The sequence below is a fragment of the Aedes aegypti genome, chromosome 2 (assembly GCF_002204515.2).
Source record: "Aedes aegypti strain LVP_AGWG chromosome 2, AaegL5.0 Primary Assembly, whole genome shotgun sequence".
In the NCBI taxonomy this organism is placed as follows: Eukaryota; Metazoa; Arthropoda; class Insecta; order Diptera; family Culicidae; genus Aedes; species Aedes aegypti.
The window spans coordinates 230366425-230383784 of NC_035108.1; the positions used below are offsets into that span (position 1 = coordinate 230366425).

General features: G+C 37.1%; 2 protein-coding genes across 5 annotated transcripts in view; one reads left to right on the top strand and one right to left on the bottom strand.

Moving 5' to 3' along the window:
• The window catches only part of LOC5569989 (muscle M-line assembly protein unc-89), a 165804-nt gene extending 155365 nt beyond the window's left edge, over positions 1-10439 (top strand). For all 4 annotated transcript variants that reach the window (XM_001658828.2, XM_021844313.1, XM_021844314.1 and 1 more), the window contains one exon: positions 9503-10439. In XM_001658828.2, coding sequence (XP_001658878.2) covers positions 9503-9969 — 467 coding nt within the window. In that variant the 3' untranslated portion in view covers positions 9970-10439. The remainder of the gene's footprint in view (positions 1-9502) is intronic.
• A 2051-nt stretch (positions 10440-12490) lies between these two features.
• Positions 12491-17360, bottom strand: part of LOC5569988 (transmembrane protein 208) — a 47622-nt gene continuing 42752 nt past the window's right edge. Inside the window, exon 4 of the mRNA XM_001658827.2 lies at positions 12491-12754. Coding sequence (XP_001658877.1) covers positions 12541-12754 — 214 coding nt within the window. The 3' untranslated portion in view covers positions 12491-12540. The remainder of the gene's footprint in view (positions 12755-17360) is intronic.

Below are 17360 nucleotides of genomic sequence, written 5' to 3' on the forward strand. Positions count from 1 at the left end.
CATCCTGTCAGTCGCCATAAGAAACCAAGCTTATCAATGACGTCACTTTCGTATCGCTTTTCACTAACACACATCCATCGTCTCTTTTGCGTAACATCTCTTTGATTCTCATCGAATTTGCTCGATTGGAACCACGTTTGACGGTTCAATTGGAACCTTTGGTTTCAGAATCCGCGCTTCTCTATATAAACAAATTCTCTGGTGTCAATATGCTTTGATTTTCTACTTACGCGCTCCGAACGAACGAATGCCAAACATCCCTGGTTGTCTTCTACAGAGGCGCGTTCACGTTAAAAACCATGGGTAGGACAAACTTTGACAAATATTTTGTGCAAAATTTACTACATTTGAGGGACTGAATCTCAAAGAAGTGTACCTAAGTGACATTTTGATCGGTTTGAGTTGAGTTTAGGATATTCTACTGTTTCCAAGCATTCTAACGATATTTTCAGGTTATTTTTTCCGCTCAACAAAAATAACATAATTCTTAGAAGATTGGGTTGTTTTTTGGACTTCCATACAATCTGTTAGTATAGAATTGAAAATTGCTGAAAAACTTCAATGTAGATTATCTCAAAACTAGGTTTTGGTCCCTTTGCTTCTAACCCCATCATTTTTTTTAGTCGTTACCACAAGACTAAGAAAGCTTTTTGTTTTTACAGGGCTAGTAGCGAATGAGTGCCTTAAAAATAAGAAATTGGAGACCTCTTGCTTGAAAAAGAGGCCAAACATGAACCAAGAGAACAAAACGAGGCCATGAGATAAGAGTTGAACTCTTTATAGCATCAGATCAGACAAACTCTAAGATCTAAGACTAAGAATTTCTAGTGACATTACGACAAGTATTACTGTACATATGTGTTTTTTCATGATATTCTCTGGGAATTTCATCAGGTATTTACCCAAATATTCAGATATTAATCTGGATAGGTGATAGGTTCCCTAGGAATTTCTCCACGAATTTTGTTTAGGATGCCTTAAGAATTAAATCTGGATTTTCCCAAGGAGAACCACACAAATCATATTTCTCCAAAGATTATTTCAAAAATCGTCTGAATTCCTTCAAAAATTAATTTAGAAATTTTCCAAGAAAGTCCTAACATCTCCAAAACGTTATTCAGTGATTTATCAATCGATTTCCCTAGAACATCCTCCATGATTCCCGGTCAAAAAGTCTTCTCAAATTCAATCAATAACTTCTCTACAAAATTCTTTGGATTTCCTATATATTGTCTCTCTGGATTTATATAAGATATCAACTAGATATTTCTCTAAAGATACCTTCAGTAATTGCTCCAGAGATTCCTCATAAGATATCTGTAGAAATTCCTCCAGTAATTATTTGAGATTTTCTCGAGTAAGTTTTGAAGGTTTAGTTTTGCAGGAATTCTTCCAGGGATGTCTCCAGGGAAATGCCAAGAAAATGATTCTGAAAAATAAATTCATGAGGTATTTCTAGACAAAATCCTTAAGTAACTTCTGATTTGATTTGAAGAGATACTGTTTAAGATATGTTTGGAAAAAAACTTCTGGAGTAATATTTGAATGAAATACTGCAGAAATTCAAAAAAAAAAAAGATTTGTTCAAAGAACCCCTCAAGGAATTTCGGATTTTTGAAAGGAAACGTGGATGAATTATGGAGGGAATCCACATATGCATGTGCAGGAGTTCTTGCAGAATTTCTTAAAAAAAAGCTGAACATGAATTTTATTTCAAAAACTCTGGAAAAAAAAAACAGTTGTTGATTTATTTCCTCGAAAAGAATTCTGTAGAAATCTTTGGAATCCTAGCGTGACAAGTGAGGAATTCAGTTGAAATATTAGTGAAAAAAAATGTGGGGAATTCTAGGATAATTTTAGGAAATCACTGGATATTACTATGATATGTCTTGAAGCTTTTCGTTTGGGAATTCGAGACGTAATTCTTAAACCCGTTTGGAGCCTGTACAATTTTGCATCAGGATTCAATGCAAGAAAAACAAGGAAAAGAAAGACTTCAGAGACCATTTTGGATAAAATAGATATTTTAAAGAACTTCAATCAAAATAAGAGACTTTTTAGAAATTTGCATTGAAACAGCTATTAAGTATCTTGAAAGAAATCTACTACCAGTCCTATCTTTAAAATCATTCATTGAATAAACTTATCATTTATATTAAAAAATAGTAATATCCTGTATATTAATTTTATTTTTAAAATGAAGACAAATCCAAGGCAAACCTAAAATTTTCAAGAGCACAAATCTGAAGAATTAGACAACCGATTGCGCTGAAAGTTTAATCGATTGATCATCACCGACGAGTCACCAATCGATAAAGTTTTCATTTTGAATGGATATCTAGGTCTCCAGATTTGTGCTCTTAAAAATTTAAGATGTGTATCCGATTCATCCTCACCTCAAATAAATTTTATTAAACAAATTTAACAAAAATAGACCAAACTGCTTGCCTTTACAACCAGTGAGGTTGTTTTGAATTCCTCCTATATGTATAACAATTGGATGAAAATTCTGTGAATTTGTGTTGTTTGTTTTTCCTTGCACTAATTGACTCGGCTAATTGCATATATTTTGCTGGAATTTCTTACACAAATCTGCAAAAAAAAACCTTAATATTTTTATTAGTGATGCCATAAAATATCAGTAGGAGTTTGATCCAACCGTTTTTAGGAATTAACTCAAAACTACTTCTAGAACATTATTGCAAATACGAGTAGTTATATTGTGTATTTCTTTCACCACTGGACTGCGAAGTGCGGTCTCATAAGTGCGAAAGTGTGAATAAAAATGCGGGATTCCATGGAATTATGTTGGTGTCTTCAGAGCACTTAAAGGCCCAAACGCAATGATAGCGGAACGGCAACGGAAAGCGGAACCGGTTCGCCAGCATGAACTACAACATGCTAGTCGACTTGGTGTTGGTTCACTGTCATTCGTTGACAGCTCAGTCGAGGTGGTGTGATTCATGCTGGCGAACCGGTTCCGCTTTCCGTTGCCGTTCCGCTATCATTGCGTTTGGGCCTTTACGCTATGATTTGTGAAGAATAAGTCCCCCGAATACACCTATCCAATTTGATGCTATTGCGCACTTTATTAGCATTTCCGCACTTGTAAAAACCTCTGCGATAGTCCAGTGATGAAAAAAGTGCAATAAAATATGCGATTATTTTGTATTCATTCGAACTGTGAAAGTTTGTTAAATAATAAGTGGTCTATGTGAGAGAACCAATTATTTAAATATATTGGATAGTTGGGTCTCTCACATAGACCACTTATTATTAAACAAACCTCAATAAAATACACATTAAATGTTTCTCATAAAATATTATTAAAACAAATTAAAAACTAAAAATGTTTCAAGATTGATAACAATGAAAGAATAGATGAATTGTTGTATTCAAATTAACATTACACCAATATTCTTAAATAATAGTTCTGCTTCCTACAGATCAATTTTGAATTTTTTAAAGAAAAAGATCTCTATAATCTAAATATGTCCGTGAGACTTGTAGCTATACTTTCCAACTCAACATAGCTTCTATCATCCAGAAAACCAACAAAAATGAAACGTTATTTGTTGCTTGTACACCTGTTGCAAACATTGTTCGATACATAATATCTTTACAAGATATAATTTTCTAAAAATGTTTTTTTTTTAACATTTCACATTTTTTCTCGCAACACGAAAAAAAATAGTGAAGATCAAAGTTCTTTTCGAACTGTTGTCAAATTTTGATAATCCAATCTCAATAATCTCAGTAATCCGGCCTGAGCCTTCAGCCATATCAAAGTCATTTGGAATTTCACTTATCACACACTTTTTAGTATTTCAGTGAAAGGATTAAAGGCGGCCCATTTTTTTTTTTCAATTTTCTTATCGTATCATAGCAAAAATTTGTTCCCAAATGTTCGGCTCTGGGGGAGGTTAAGCCCTAGACCAGTGATTCCCAAAGTGGGCGAATTCGCCCCCTGGGGGGCGATTTTCGGGACAAAGGGGGCGAAAATTTGTAAAACAGAATTTGGGGGGCGAAAAATCCAGTAAAGGGGGCGAAAATCCTAGCATGGGAGAAATTGAAAAATGATTCATAACGTTCGGAGAACACACAATTCAATATAAGTTTATACTAATGCTTCTGAAGGACAATCAATTTCACTTTAAACTATTTATAGTTTTACCTTAGATCGATTATACCGCTTATTATAGATAACACTTTATGATTGGCAAAAGAAAATATTTGTGTTATGTATTCAGGTTTTGTTCATGTCATATGAGTTTAAGAATGGTCAGTATTTTAGGTTTTCTCAAGATCAGAATGATTTCCAGTTACGAAGAGCACTGATAACACATTTTGGAAGTACAAAATATGCATCAATTAAGAAATTGTTTAAAATACCCAATCTGTATAAAAAAAAGTGAAAAAGTTTTGTATGTCACGAGTAAGCTTGAGAACGGGTCAATGGACCCGAAAAACTTTCAATGTTGCATTTGTCCTGGATTTCAACGTCCTCGTACGACGAAATATTTTGAGAAAATCTCCGGAACAGTCGGAAAACGTAAGAAAACTTATCTGTTATTTTTGAATGTAAATTTTATGACTTGATGGCGAGACGAAGTTTTCCAGGATCACTAGTACATATTTAATTTTAAGATTTTTTTTAAATATTTCGTTTGAAAGCATTCTGTTTTTCACAGAAAAAAATCCTAAGTACTCATTTTGATATTTAGGTTGCACGCTTTCTTACTTACTTACTTCATATGGTACATATCTTTAAATTAACAAATCTCTGAAAATTTGGCTAACAAAAGCAGATTTCAACGCTAAATTATAATTTTATTCTGTGGATAAGTGAGTAAAATCCATATTTTGGAGTGTATATGTGTTCCAAAGCAAATATGTTTGATATTTTTAACACATTTGTAGTATTTGTTGTGTTTTACCATATTATTCTATACACTTTGATCCATATGTAAGGGTCATGTCATATGAGTGCTCTGATGAACCTCGAGCCGATGAGCTCTAGTAAACTATTGAATAAAATAGAAGTCAGTCTACTCTGATACTTGAAACAAGCTGGTAGTTTATCATTCTCTTTCCCATCTCTAAAATCACGTAAACCCTTTTAAGTTCGTCTCTGTTGGCATCATTAAGTTACCTTACTCAAAACATAAAAGTATTATACGAGTAAACTTGATAATTTGATCGATTTTCGGTACGCTTTCTATATAATATTGATCAAATGTTTAGTACAGTATAGCGATTAATTCAAATATATGAACTTGTGTATGAACCATACATCAGGGGGGCGATTCCAAAAATATATCGGCCTCAAGGGGGCGAAAGTCGAAAAAGTTTGGGAAACACTGCCCTAGACCAACCTCCTCATCGAGAAAACGGTAAGCTTTATGTTGGTTGGAGTAACCGACGAACATCATCTTACGAGTCTTCATTTCCATCTTTTTGCGCTTTTCCGCCGGTATCTGCACCCATGCCTCGCTTCCAAACATTTTCAGATGCTCAAATGATGGTTTCCGGCCGTATCACCGTTCAAGCGGACTCATTCCTTCGCTTCGCAAAAAACCCTGCAACTCCTTGGCAACGTATTCACCGCCGCCATCCGATTGCAGCACTCGAGAAGTTTTTCCGATCTGCGTCCCACAGAACAGCACGAAGTCCTTCACCTTTTCAACCACCTCGGACTTTCTCCACAACAAGTAAACGAAAGCCATTAGAGAATAATCGTTTTTTTTTACTTATTCATTTTTTCTCAGACTCAAGCGCCATTAGGCATAACGGAGCCGAATTCATTAGTTTTTTTTTTTTTTACAAAATCACATTTGCTTCTTAACGTTCTATATTAGTTTTGGGGAACCGTAAAACTCGAGGTTAGGGAGTACAATAATTTTCGGGGAAGGATAGGATTTAGGAAATGCTCGTTGACGTTCAGCAGCGTTATGTAGAGTAATCGTCAGTGAATGTTTGGAAGTACTGATTTCCGCTAGGTGTCGTAGCTAACGGGCCACTGACCTCGCTATGCACGATATCGAATATCTTTTTTAAACCACGGTCGGCTGTCTTCGGAAATGGAGTCCGTGGCATCTTCGCCTCCATGCAGCATCGGCAGATCGTACGCACACCGCAGTCCACCAGTTTCATGCCGTCAGCCGCACTGCTTTTGTGAACTGGCATGTGAAACAGCATGCGGGCAGTTGAGTGTGTGAACCCCGTCTACACTCACCATCGCTTGATCCGAAACTCGAAGTCTGTACAGGCTGCCATAGCGATCGGCTCCAACTTCTATATGGCCACTGTTTTTACGGATCTCGCATTCGTTTTCCCCAAAAACAACATTGAAGCATTTGTTGGTTAGGGTACACACCGAAAGTAATCCACTTGCCAACTTTGGAACGTAAAGCACATGCGACAAGATTATGTCCACCGGCGATCCATCGTCCTTCACACCGGTAATCCTTCCGCTACCGATACCTTACACTACGGCCTTCTCACCATCGGCAAGCATCACGCTCATGCCTTTGGATTCCTGCAGCACATCGAAGAAACCTCTGCTCCCGGTCATGTGCCTCGACGCCCCGCTGTCCACGAACCAACTAGTGGGCTCCACCTTCCCGGCAATCCAAGCAAGACGTCCATCAAAGATGTTTCGATTGATTTGCTTCATCTGCCTTCCTTCCAGATACCTTCGGCTGGCTCCAGCAGTTCCGCTTCAGATGACCGGGTTTCTTGCACAGAGAACATACCCACGACTCTAGACCGCTGTTGGCACCGCCGTCGTGTCGTGACGGACGATTTTTCGGACGATACTCCACCTCCAGTGCCGACGATCCGGAACGTTCACGCTGCTTTTCGGTAGGCAACTTAGCCTTGACTAGTTCCAACGTTAGCTCTGAACTAGGGCGCTGCTCGAGTGTAGTAACTAGCGCGTCGAAAGAGTCCGGCAACGAACAAAGCAGCATCGGTACCTGCAACTTATCCGGGTTGGGATAAGTTTCTTGAGAAGGTAAACCTCGGTTCCCTTGTCGTGGTAGTCCTTCAATGCTTGCCACGCATCCTTCGCACTGATGCAGCTCCTGACTAGGCTCGTTTGGCCGTCATCGATGCAAAGGCCAATCGTCGCACGGGGCTTCAAATCTGCCTTGTTCCAGTCGTTAATACCGGTTCGGGTTTTGCCTAGCTGATGACATCCCACAAATCCTCACGCACGAGCAGCATTTCCATCCTGAATTTCCAGGTTTCCAGGTTGTGGTTTGACAACTTCGGGAATGGGAGTCTCTGCTGATCCGCCACTTTCTCCTTCCACCCCCGGCAGCTCGTGCTCGCAGCGATGAAAAAACTACCGACACTTTTCCGACTTTTACAACCGAAACTTCAATCGATTCGCGTTATTTCCGCTGTGACCATAAGCTGTGGGCGAAAATCCGAGCGAGCACCGGAATAAACTGAATAAAACGATAGCGTCTACGAAGGTAATTACCACAGTTGACCCTATGCGTGAAGCTCCGATTATTTTACATGGCAAAGCATAGGAAGTCAATTTTCAAATGCTTCTAAAAAATTCAAAACACTTTTTAATTAAATTCTGTTAAGTGTACGGGGTTAGACTATTGATCAACTATAGAATCAGCAGCATATTGAGAAAAATATATAAAACTCAAAATTATATGCCTATAATGTAGCCCATCAAAAGTATATCAACATATACTGAAAAGATTTTAAATAACTATTGTAGTTAATTTTATATGAGCATTTGAAATTTCGCTTCCTATACCTTGGCGGGTAAAATTTTCGACGCTTCACGCATCGAGCAAACTTTTCCCAGATGGCAGCACCGTACCTTCGTACAGGCGAATAAACTGCGGACTACTTTTAGTAACAACGTGTTCGTTTATTTACTCTTCAATGACAGCTTCTTATACACTGAAAGAATAACCATCTTCAGTTTTATTCTCTGGATCAACTTTCTATCGAGGCGTTGGTGCTACACTGAAATTAATTGCATTGTAAAACGAACGATAAAAAATAGTCACCATTGTGCAGGTCAAATGTTTGGAAAATTACTAGAAAATCAGTTATAATTATCCACATTTTATTATTTTTACAATTTCGATGGTCATTCTTTTCCAGTAAATTTAACAACACAAAGTCTTTAAAAAGCTTATACAAATTACAACAGTTTATGGCTCAATCAACTATCTTTATTGTTAATAATATAATGTTATTCTCAATTTATTAACACACTGGCTTCCATTTTATTTTTAATCTGGATGTGCAAATTCTGAACGTTGGTACAGTTTTGAAGTTTTGAGTTTTAAATAATGTTTAAAAACATTAGAAATTGTTTGAATGAGTAGCGCTGACTGGGAAGTATAGAACTTTATTGTTGGTAAGTAAACATATCGTGAACCAATAATGAAACTAAACGATTCAATTGTTATAGATCAGAATCCATTTGGCGATTTGTCTATCCAGTAAATGAAGCCCACTTTCTGGTCCAGTTGGAAATCGATCGATCGTAGCAGATAGATAACCGTGATCATCTGGTATCCACTTTATATTTTTGCTGAGGAAAAAAAGTTTATATTCAATGGATACAATATTCGTTTGCATATTATATGGCCGTTTTTTCAAGGCTTTTTTTTTTCAGTTGTGTATGGACTCGTAATCCCTCGTCAGACGCTTATCATTCTTCGAGGAGCGTTTTTACATTCTTGGGGCCCAAACAATCGAACTCACATGCAGCAATACCGTTCCTAATCTAAATATAAGCAGATGACCTATGCTACAGCTGCAGAACAGCTATGCGTATAGTTTTCGATATAACACTTTTATTAATAACTAGTGGTCCTGGCAAACTTCGTCTTGCTATCAAGTAGGCTGTTGAAAAACACTATTCCTACTTTCACGGTGAATATCCTAGGATTTTTATACACACAAACACGTCGGAACCCGTGACAAGCAAAACGGAGGAAGAATCATTCAGATCCGCTGACCCGTTCGTATGTCATTTCGTGACATACAAACACCATTCCATTTTTATTTATATAGATATTATGTCGTTTCTATGTAATGTTAATGCAAAAAAATAAACTGTTTTCTATGTTGAATTATCTATGAAACAATTTAATTATCATTGAATGCCATAATAACATTACCATGATGCACCAATATGGAAATAACCATTGGTCTAGTCTATTTTACTGCGCAGTAGTAACTTCGTTAGTAGAGGCAACAACCTCGAAAATCCACTGCTGTAATGGTAAAAAATACAATAGTTGTTCTCATGTTGATCATGAAATCACTTCGGTTAAAAATCGTTGGTACGAGTCTGTCAATTATAACCCCGATTGTAGTAATTTCCACCATCAAGCTTCTTTCAGTGTACACACCAACAGCGGAGAGGGGGGTCCATAAACCGCCAAAAATGTTTTACGAAATTATGGATGGTCCCAAGCCTAATAATCTAAATATTGTGTTTCATTTCTTGCAGAATCGTATCATCCAACCACAAATGATCTTCATTTAGAAACACGGGTACGAGGGAACCCGGTTCCAACACTAACTTGGTCTTGCGATGGAATTGTGATACCCCATAGCACAGATAAATTTGAAATCTTCAACCAACATTACTACGAGCTTGGAACTAAAATCACTAATGCTACTCTTATAATTAACAACCCTCAGTTGAAAGACAGTGGTAAATATACCCTAAGGGCTAAAAATGAAGTTGGAAAAGTTGAAGTTACACGACAAGTAAAAATAGGGCTCCGATCCGAACACCATAAAAAGAAACGAATGGATGACATTGTCATTCAAAACGAAGCTCCAAGGGTTATTCCAAAACCACCAACTCCAGAACCAGAGCCTGAACCAGAACCTGAACCAGTTGTTGAAGAAGAAAATGTACAGGAAGCTGAGGAAACACACGAGGAAGAAGAAGAGGATGAAGAATGGTAAAGCTAAGAGAATTAAAAATCGGTTTAATATTTATGCTTAATGCTATGTTTTAGAAGAAAATTGTAAAATTTGTAGAATAAAAAGTAATTGTAATTATAGAAAGTGCAGCAACGTGTGAATGCAAGCATGTTTTAGAGAGAACAGCATTTTGCCCTGGTTGTATATCTCGTTGGAGTGTGCAATTATTGTGGCAACACTGATGTGTACAATTTGGAGAATAGGCCTTTTCATGTGACAGGTCCGTCTATGCATTTGTTTACATCGGTGGAGGACCGGTGCTAACACGGGCCTGTCATTTTCATAGAAGAACTGTCAAAGAGCTTCCGGATCAGCTGATTTGAAACGTCATGTGAAAAGGCCTATGAGAAAGCGACAAGTATGCCGGTAAAGGGGAAAATGGAAAGTTTTCCATTCATCCATAATGTGATGTTCGACCCGTATAGATGTGTGTAGTAAAGTTCTCGTTGCGTACAGTAGTTGATTTGTAGTTGTTTTCTTTCCATCCGAAATGTTCTGTGTTGTGGTGTGTCCACCTCTGCCCAACATATCTATCATCATCGTAGTTGCATTTGAGCCAACATTAATACTATAAATTCGTGGAGTTCCATATGAATATTTTATTCTATGATATGGTGCCCTAGCCCATATGAATTGCTATGGATACTTCGATAAAAATAGACAACCAGCAGTGATACCGTGTACGCACCAAACTTTGCGCAGTTAAGAAATTATCATCGTATTTTTGCTTCAAATAAGGCTAAAATATGTATCTTTTTATTCAAACTTCTGCCAACGATAGGCTTTTAACCCTTCAGTAGAACGCGTGATTCAAAAAAAAAATAAAATGATTCACAAAAATTAAAAAAATGCGAAAGGTGATGCAATACCTTGTTCCTAACATTGCGCACAAAATCTGAATTGTTCCTAACTTTGCGCATGATGCCTAACTTTGCGCATGCCTTAAATTGCTCGTTTACTCTAAATAATTTTACTTTTTTACTGGTTTTGTATTAAATAAAAAAGTTACAACTAATATCCCTCCCCTTGGTTATGCGACCTTGCCGCGATGAGAAGGCATAATCCAAAAGCCCATATGATGGAAACCAAAGGCGTAACCTGTAGTGGTGGTATCACATTTTGGCATTTTTTGCTTAAAGCCGCGTCATAATTCGTATGGCATAGACGCACTAATATCTCGGATATGATTCAACGGACATTCTGCGTCATTGATAGAATTGAAGCCCATTTCAAATAATTAATCTATTCGAAGTGGACATTAACCTATGCGTACCCAACGTCTGTTTTTGAGGATTTTCAAATCTTCAATCAGCTCTTAAAGTCATTTTCCAACCGATTTTCTTGAAAACCAATGGCATGCTCCAGATTTGTCTAAATTTGCAAGGGCCGCAAAACGGAACCGGTTTACCTAATGGTTCCGGAGTTATTCCGTTTGTTTGAACTGCAAGATAACTCCAGCTTGCCAAGTTTTCCTTTGTTGTGTACTTTCGATCTTTCCTGACAAACATGGAAAAAGGGCCACAGTTTTCTATGCACTAAACATTCATTTTCATTGGAAAAAGTAAAACGATGCGTTTTTCAATGCTTTATTCGTGATCAAACGTCAACATCCCACCGCAAAATCGCTAGTGTTTGGAGGTGATTTTAACCCCCAAATTGCCAAATAACCTCCGAAACATCACCTCCAAGTTAGTTCTAATAACCTCCGTTATATGAAATATGGTGGCGCGTCGATCGTCGCAAGTTTATCGTTAAACAGTCAATATTCAATAAGATTGAAAGGTGCTCACGTGACATTACTTGCATTATGTGCATGAATTGATTTTCATTCGATTTTTTTTCACTTTTGATGAAAGGCAAAAATATGTTTTAATCAGTTACGCGCTTTTTCCATGTTAGTCCAATGTTTGAGATCTGGGCTCACAGTGACAGTTCGTGACAGCGGAATCCCGGCTCACTATGACGTACAGAAATTTTGTATTGGTTTCTCCCTCCCAGTCCATGACCATTCTAGACTGGGGACATATTCCCAGATACCTCGAGGAAAATGTCCATTTTCTAAGTTTTTCCAAAACAATTCACAAAACACCTCAAAAACCATGATTCGTCAAATAATGAGAGGAAATGGCCATCATAAATTTTCAGAAATTAGTGTGGTCAAAATTGTAAAGAGATAAAAATAGAATAGACACAGGTTGGACCGTTTCAAAATAATTCTTGACAACACAATCAGAAGTCATTACTGCCTGGCTCGGATGATGCTGAAACTGAAGCTAACTGTGCTGCCATCAATGTGGACGAAATTGTCAAAAAAGAAAGAAACGAGTAGAGCACACAATGAGCAGGTGCGACCAGATTATTAGAGTTTCCAAATTCCCGGGATTTGATTTCCCGCGAAACGGGAAATACAATTACCATTTCTCAGGAAATCCCGGGAAATTCTGCAAAACGTGAAAATAAAGCAAATTTGGTGGAATTTTCTTTTTCAAATTATTCGTATTTCTGTCGAAATAAGTTTTCACTTTATTTTTATTGTTTATTTACATTGCACATTTATCTTACACGTCTGATTTTTCTCTCCGGTCTTTTCTTTTCGTTAATTGGTGCTTCTTCCTCTCCTTTCTGAAGAAGCCACGGTTTAATGACGGAGTTCCATAAAAGCCATAATGCGCGAAGTGGTGCCAATAATAACAGAAGCCAGAAATAATTTGAAATCAGTGACATCAACTGGGATCCTGTTGTCAGAATGATAATGTCTTTAACGTGCCTGAAAAAAAAAAATAATAAGAATTATAATTATTGTCATACTTAAATTTTCAATTTGCCCATAATGATGACTAACCGTTAAAATTGAAAAAGTGTTGGTAGAATTGAGCTTAGCTTAGCTTAGCTTAGACTGACTACACATATCAATGGTTGCTATTCCGTGATTGACCGAAGTCAGTGGAAAATGCACAAAGAATCAACTAGAAGTTCGGCTGGGATTGGCCATAATCTTCTTCAGTGTGCATAATTCAGTGCCTCTATTATACAGGGTCAATAACGGCGCCGGCCACGTCCTTGCAGTCAGGTGGGATTGAGGGAAGGAATGTTAGTGTGTAACCTTTGCTATTTGGAGACCGTATTTGCCTCTGCATCTCCACAAAGGTTACTGGGAGGGAGTTTGTTAATGGGAGGATCGTTGGGTCACAGGATTCACTTTGATAAGCGATTAGACCATGATAAATAATTTGACGCGAGCAAAGCATCAAACACTATTACCTGCTTCGCGATCCGCGTAACTAATTTATCATGCTACGCGAACGACGCGCAACATGATTGATCCTGCTCACATCACCCGCCCCCGGAGGAGCAAGTGACCCAAGCAGAGGCGCGTCCACGTTCGTAACCATGGGTAGGACAAACGTTGGAAAATATTTACTATATTTGAGAGCTCAAACGTCCAAGGGTATAAGTCACATTTCTGTCGGTTTTGATGTGAATTTATTTGAGTAAATTGATGAAAAACAGCAATCCAAAATTCGTAGAAGACTGGCTTGTTTTTTGACTCCCATACAATTTATATAAAGTGAAATATTGTTGAAAACACTTCAAAGTAGATTTTCTCAAAACTAAATTGCTGTCATTGACACCCCTTTGCTCCTAACCCTCATTTAGCTGGAAGCGACTGAGTGCCTTAGAGAGAGGAAATTAGAGCCCTCTTGCCAGAAAAAAGTAGTCAAGAACAGACCTAAAAGGATCCAAAAAGAGTCCAAAAATACATCAAACAGGAACCAAGAAAATAAGATGAAACCTCAAAGGAATCATGAGATAAGTGTTTGACTCTTTATAGCATCAGAGCAAATTTCTCTAAGATCTAAGACTTTTTTTGAGAATACCTCTTGACATTACGACAAGTAAAAAAAATACTGTATGAGTTTTTTCATGATTTTCTCTAGAATTTTCATCAGAAATGTACACAGCTGTTTGCACAGATGATGTTCAAATATTACGCCAGTAATTTCTATAGGGATTCATTTAGTGATTATTTCCCAATGAATATCTCCACGAATTTTGTAAAGGATACTTCAAGAACTCAACAAGAATTTTCCAAGGTGAACCGCAGAAATGGGATAACTCCAATAATTATATCGAAATTATTTGAATTCCTCCAAAAAATATTTGGATAATTTTTCAAGAAAGTTCTAACATCCAAAATTTTGGTTCCAAAATTCAATCAAAACCTGCTCCAGAACTTTATAAGGATTTCCTTTAAAACTGTCCTTCAGGGTTCATATCAGATTCCATCTAGGGATTTCTTTAGAGATACGTTCAGCAATTGCACCAGATTTCTTCTAAGGTTTTTACAGAAATTCCTACAGTAATTCTTTGAGATTTTCTCAAGTAAGTCTTGAAAGTTTTTTTCAAAGAATTCTTTCAGGAATGTCTCCAGGGAAATGCCAAGGAAATTTTGTGAAAAATAAAACCGTGAGGTATTTTTTAAGAACATCCTAGAGTAACTTCTAATAAAGTTGTGTAAGTTTCAAAGTCACCCTTAATGAAAAAGAATCTCCGAAATAACTCCTGAACTCTTGATGTTGTTTTAGAAGATTTCCTATATAAATTGCTAAGATAATCGAGAAACAATCGAATCTCGGGATAGTATTCTGCATAATTTTCTAAAGGAATTTCTCGAAAAACATTAAACAGAATCTCTATAGAAATGTGTTGAGAAATGATTACCTTAAATTAAGTTAAATAAACTTTTAAAGATTGTATGGGTATTTTTCGAGAAACTTTTTAAGAAATGTATGGTAAAACCACAGGAGTACTTGGAAGAAATTTCTAGAAAAAAAAATAGATTTGCTCAAATAACCCCTCAAAAATATCAAGAAGAAACTCTAGGACAGTCCTGAAAAAAAATGATACCTGAGAAAATTACTGGAGGTAGTAGCTATGAAGTTATCAAAGATTTCCTGGAGCGAATTCTGGAGAAATTATTCTAAGCATCCGCTGGAAGAGTTTCTGGGAGAATTGGCAAAGAATTCTCTAAATGGATTTCTGGAAAGCCCTGTAGAAGATCACGAAAGTATTCTAAATAAAATCACTATGATTCCTGAAGCTTTTCCTCGGGTAATCTGAGAAGAAATTCTTGAAGAGCTTGTTAAACCAGTTTTGGTCTCTTAAGGTTTCTTTGGAGGCTGTACAATTTTGCATAAAAATTCAATGCAATCAGAATAAGAAAAAAACAAATTTGGACTACTTTTTGGTCAAAATAGTTGCCTTAGAGACCTCCCATAAAAATAGAGACTTGCTCTAAAATAGAGACCATGTCTATTAAAATAAACCTACTACAGTCGCCTCTCCACATCTCGATATCGAAGGGACCATCGAGATAGGGAGAGATCGAGACGAAGAACACATTTTTGATGAATACTAGATTGAAAAACACTCCGTTGCCAAGAAAATAATACACAAACAGACGTCATTTTGGACTCCTAGTTTGTTTTGAATCCCAAAACTTTGGTCTAGTAACCTTTGATATTGGTCATATCGACATACGGAGAGAAAATTGAGAACAAGAAATCAACAGAAACACATCGAGATATGGAGATATTGTGCATTCAGATTAACTTTAGACCGAAGTTCATAAGAGAAATGAAATATCACCAATAAAAGTTCGGCGTCGGCATTCTAACGAAGTGCTACGCCGACAAAGACAATTCTTATGCGTCGGCGAAGCACTAAATTAGAATGCCGACGCCGAACTTCGCCGAAGTTTTGACTGCCGAACTTCTAATTGTCACTCGACTTGACAATATCGAGATAAGGAGGATATCGAAATATGGAGAGTGAAAATGTATGCAGTCTGAAGGGACTTATGAAATCATCGACATAGGGAGAGATATCGAATGTAGAACATCGAGATGTGGAGAGTCGACTGTACCAGGCATGTATTTGGGAGCAATAATTGAATAAACTTTTGTTATCATCAAGTATTCTTCATATTTATATCCAATTTGAATAATTTTTTATTAAGCTAATTTGACAAAAATAAACCAAACTACTTGCCTTTAGAACTAGTGAGGTTCATCTAATTTCCTCATCTATTTCTAAATAACAAATGGTTGTATAGTACAAATTCTGTGAATTCGTGTAGTTTTGTGTATATTGAACAGATAATAAATAACTTAATATATTTTTCAAGCTTTCTGCTGATCTTTTTCTTTTATGTTGAATCGTGGGTAGGACAATCCTTTGACTGTCCTACCCAGGTGTTTTTGTGCGTAGTACATGTCCTACTTGTCCTACCCACTCCCCGCGCCACTGGACCCAAGCAAAGGATCAAACACTACTACCTGTTTTACGATCCGCGCCACTAATTTATCATGCCACGCGAGCGACGCGCAACACGATTGATCAAACACTACTACCTGCTTCGCGATCCGTGCCACTATTTTATCATGCCACGCGAGCGACGCGCAACACGATTGATCTTGCTCACATCACCCGCCCCCGGAGGAGCAAGTGACCCAAGCGAAGGATCAAACACTACTACCTGCTTCGCGAAGGATCAAACACTCTGAAAAAAGTGTTGGTAGAATTGATAAATCAAACTAAACAACCCGATTAGCATCTGAAATCTTAAACATTTTCAATCAACTGAAAGTCTAGAACACGGCATAAAAAATTAACAGTCATTAGCTGTCAGTTTTCGGAATATATCACCTTCTTAATTTAGTACACCGTGGTCTAGAAGAAAATAATATGTGAAAACTAAAGAAAATTCGAGAGGGATTCGCGATAAGGGCCTATCTGACAAATCAATAACAATGAGAAAATAATCAATAAAATTCTCATGTGCAATTTTTAATCCCAATTGGAGAAAATATACACTGAGATTAAATCTCCACTATATTTTATGTGCAAAGATCAGATAGAACGTCTTCTAGGGTCTCTAACTTTGATCTATGTGCAACATTTAAATAATATTAGCTTCCAATAAAATGTACTGCCTCTTCATATATTATCCACATGCTCTGCAGTGTAATAACATGGTCACACATTTAAGATTTGAATGCGTACAATTATATTTCTACACGTGGGACGAAAGTGGATCAACGCGTTCCAACTAACAAAAAAAAAACTATTTAGACATCCACTGATCGGTTTTCAGTTTCCAACCGTCTTGTACTTAAAATGTTATTTGATGAACTTTGATCAGCTTCTAAATAGAAAGTGGATGCAGCACATCGTTTAAAATGGCAACGATTGTAAACGCATGGATATTCATAAAGCTGTAAGTTCCAATTACCATGATTGAAAACAACTCTAAAAAAAATTGTTTTCTGGTTAGCGGCCAGCGGGAGGTTTCGGAAAACGAACACTACAAC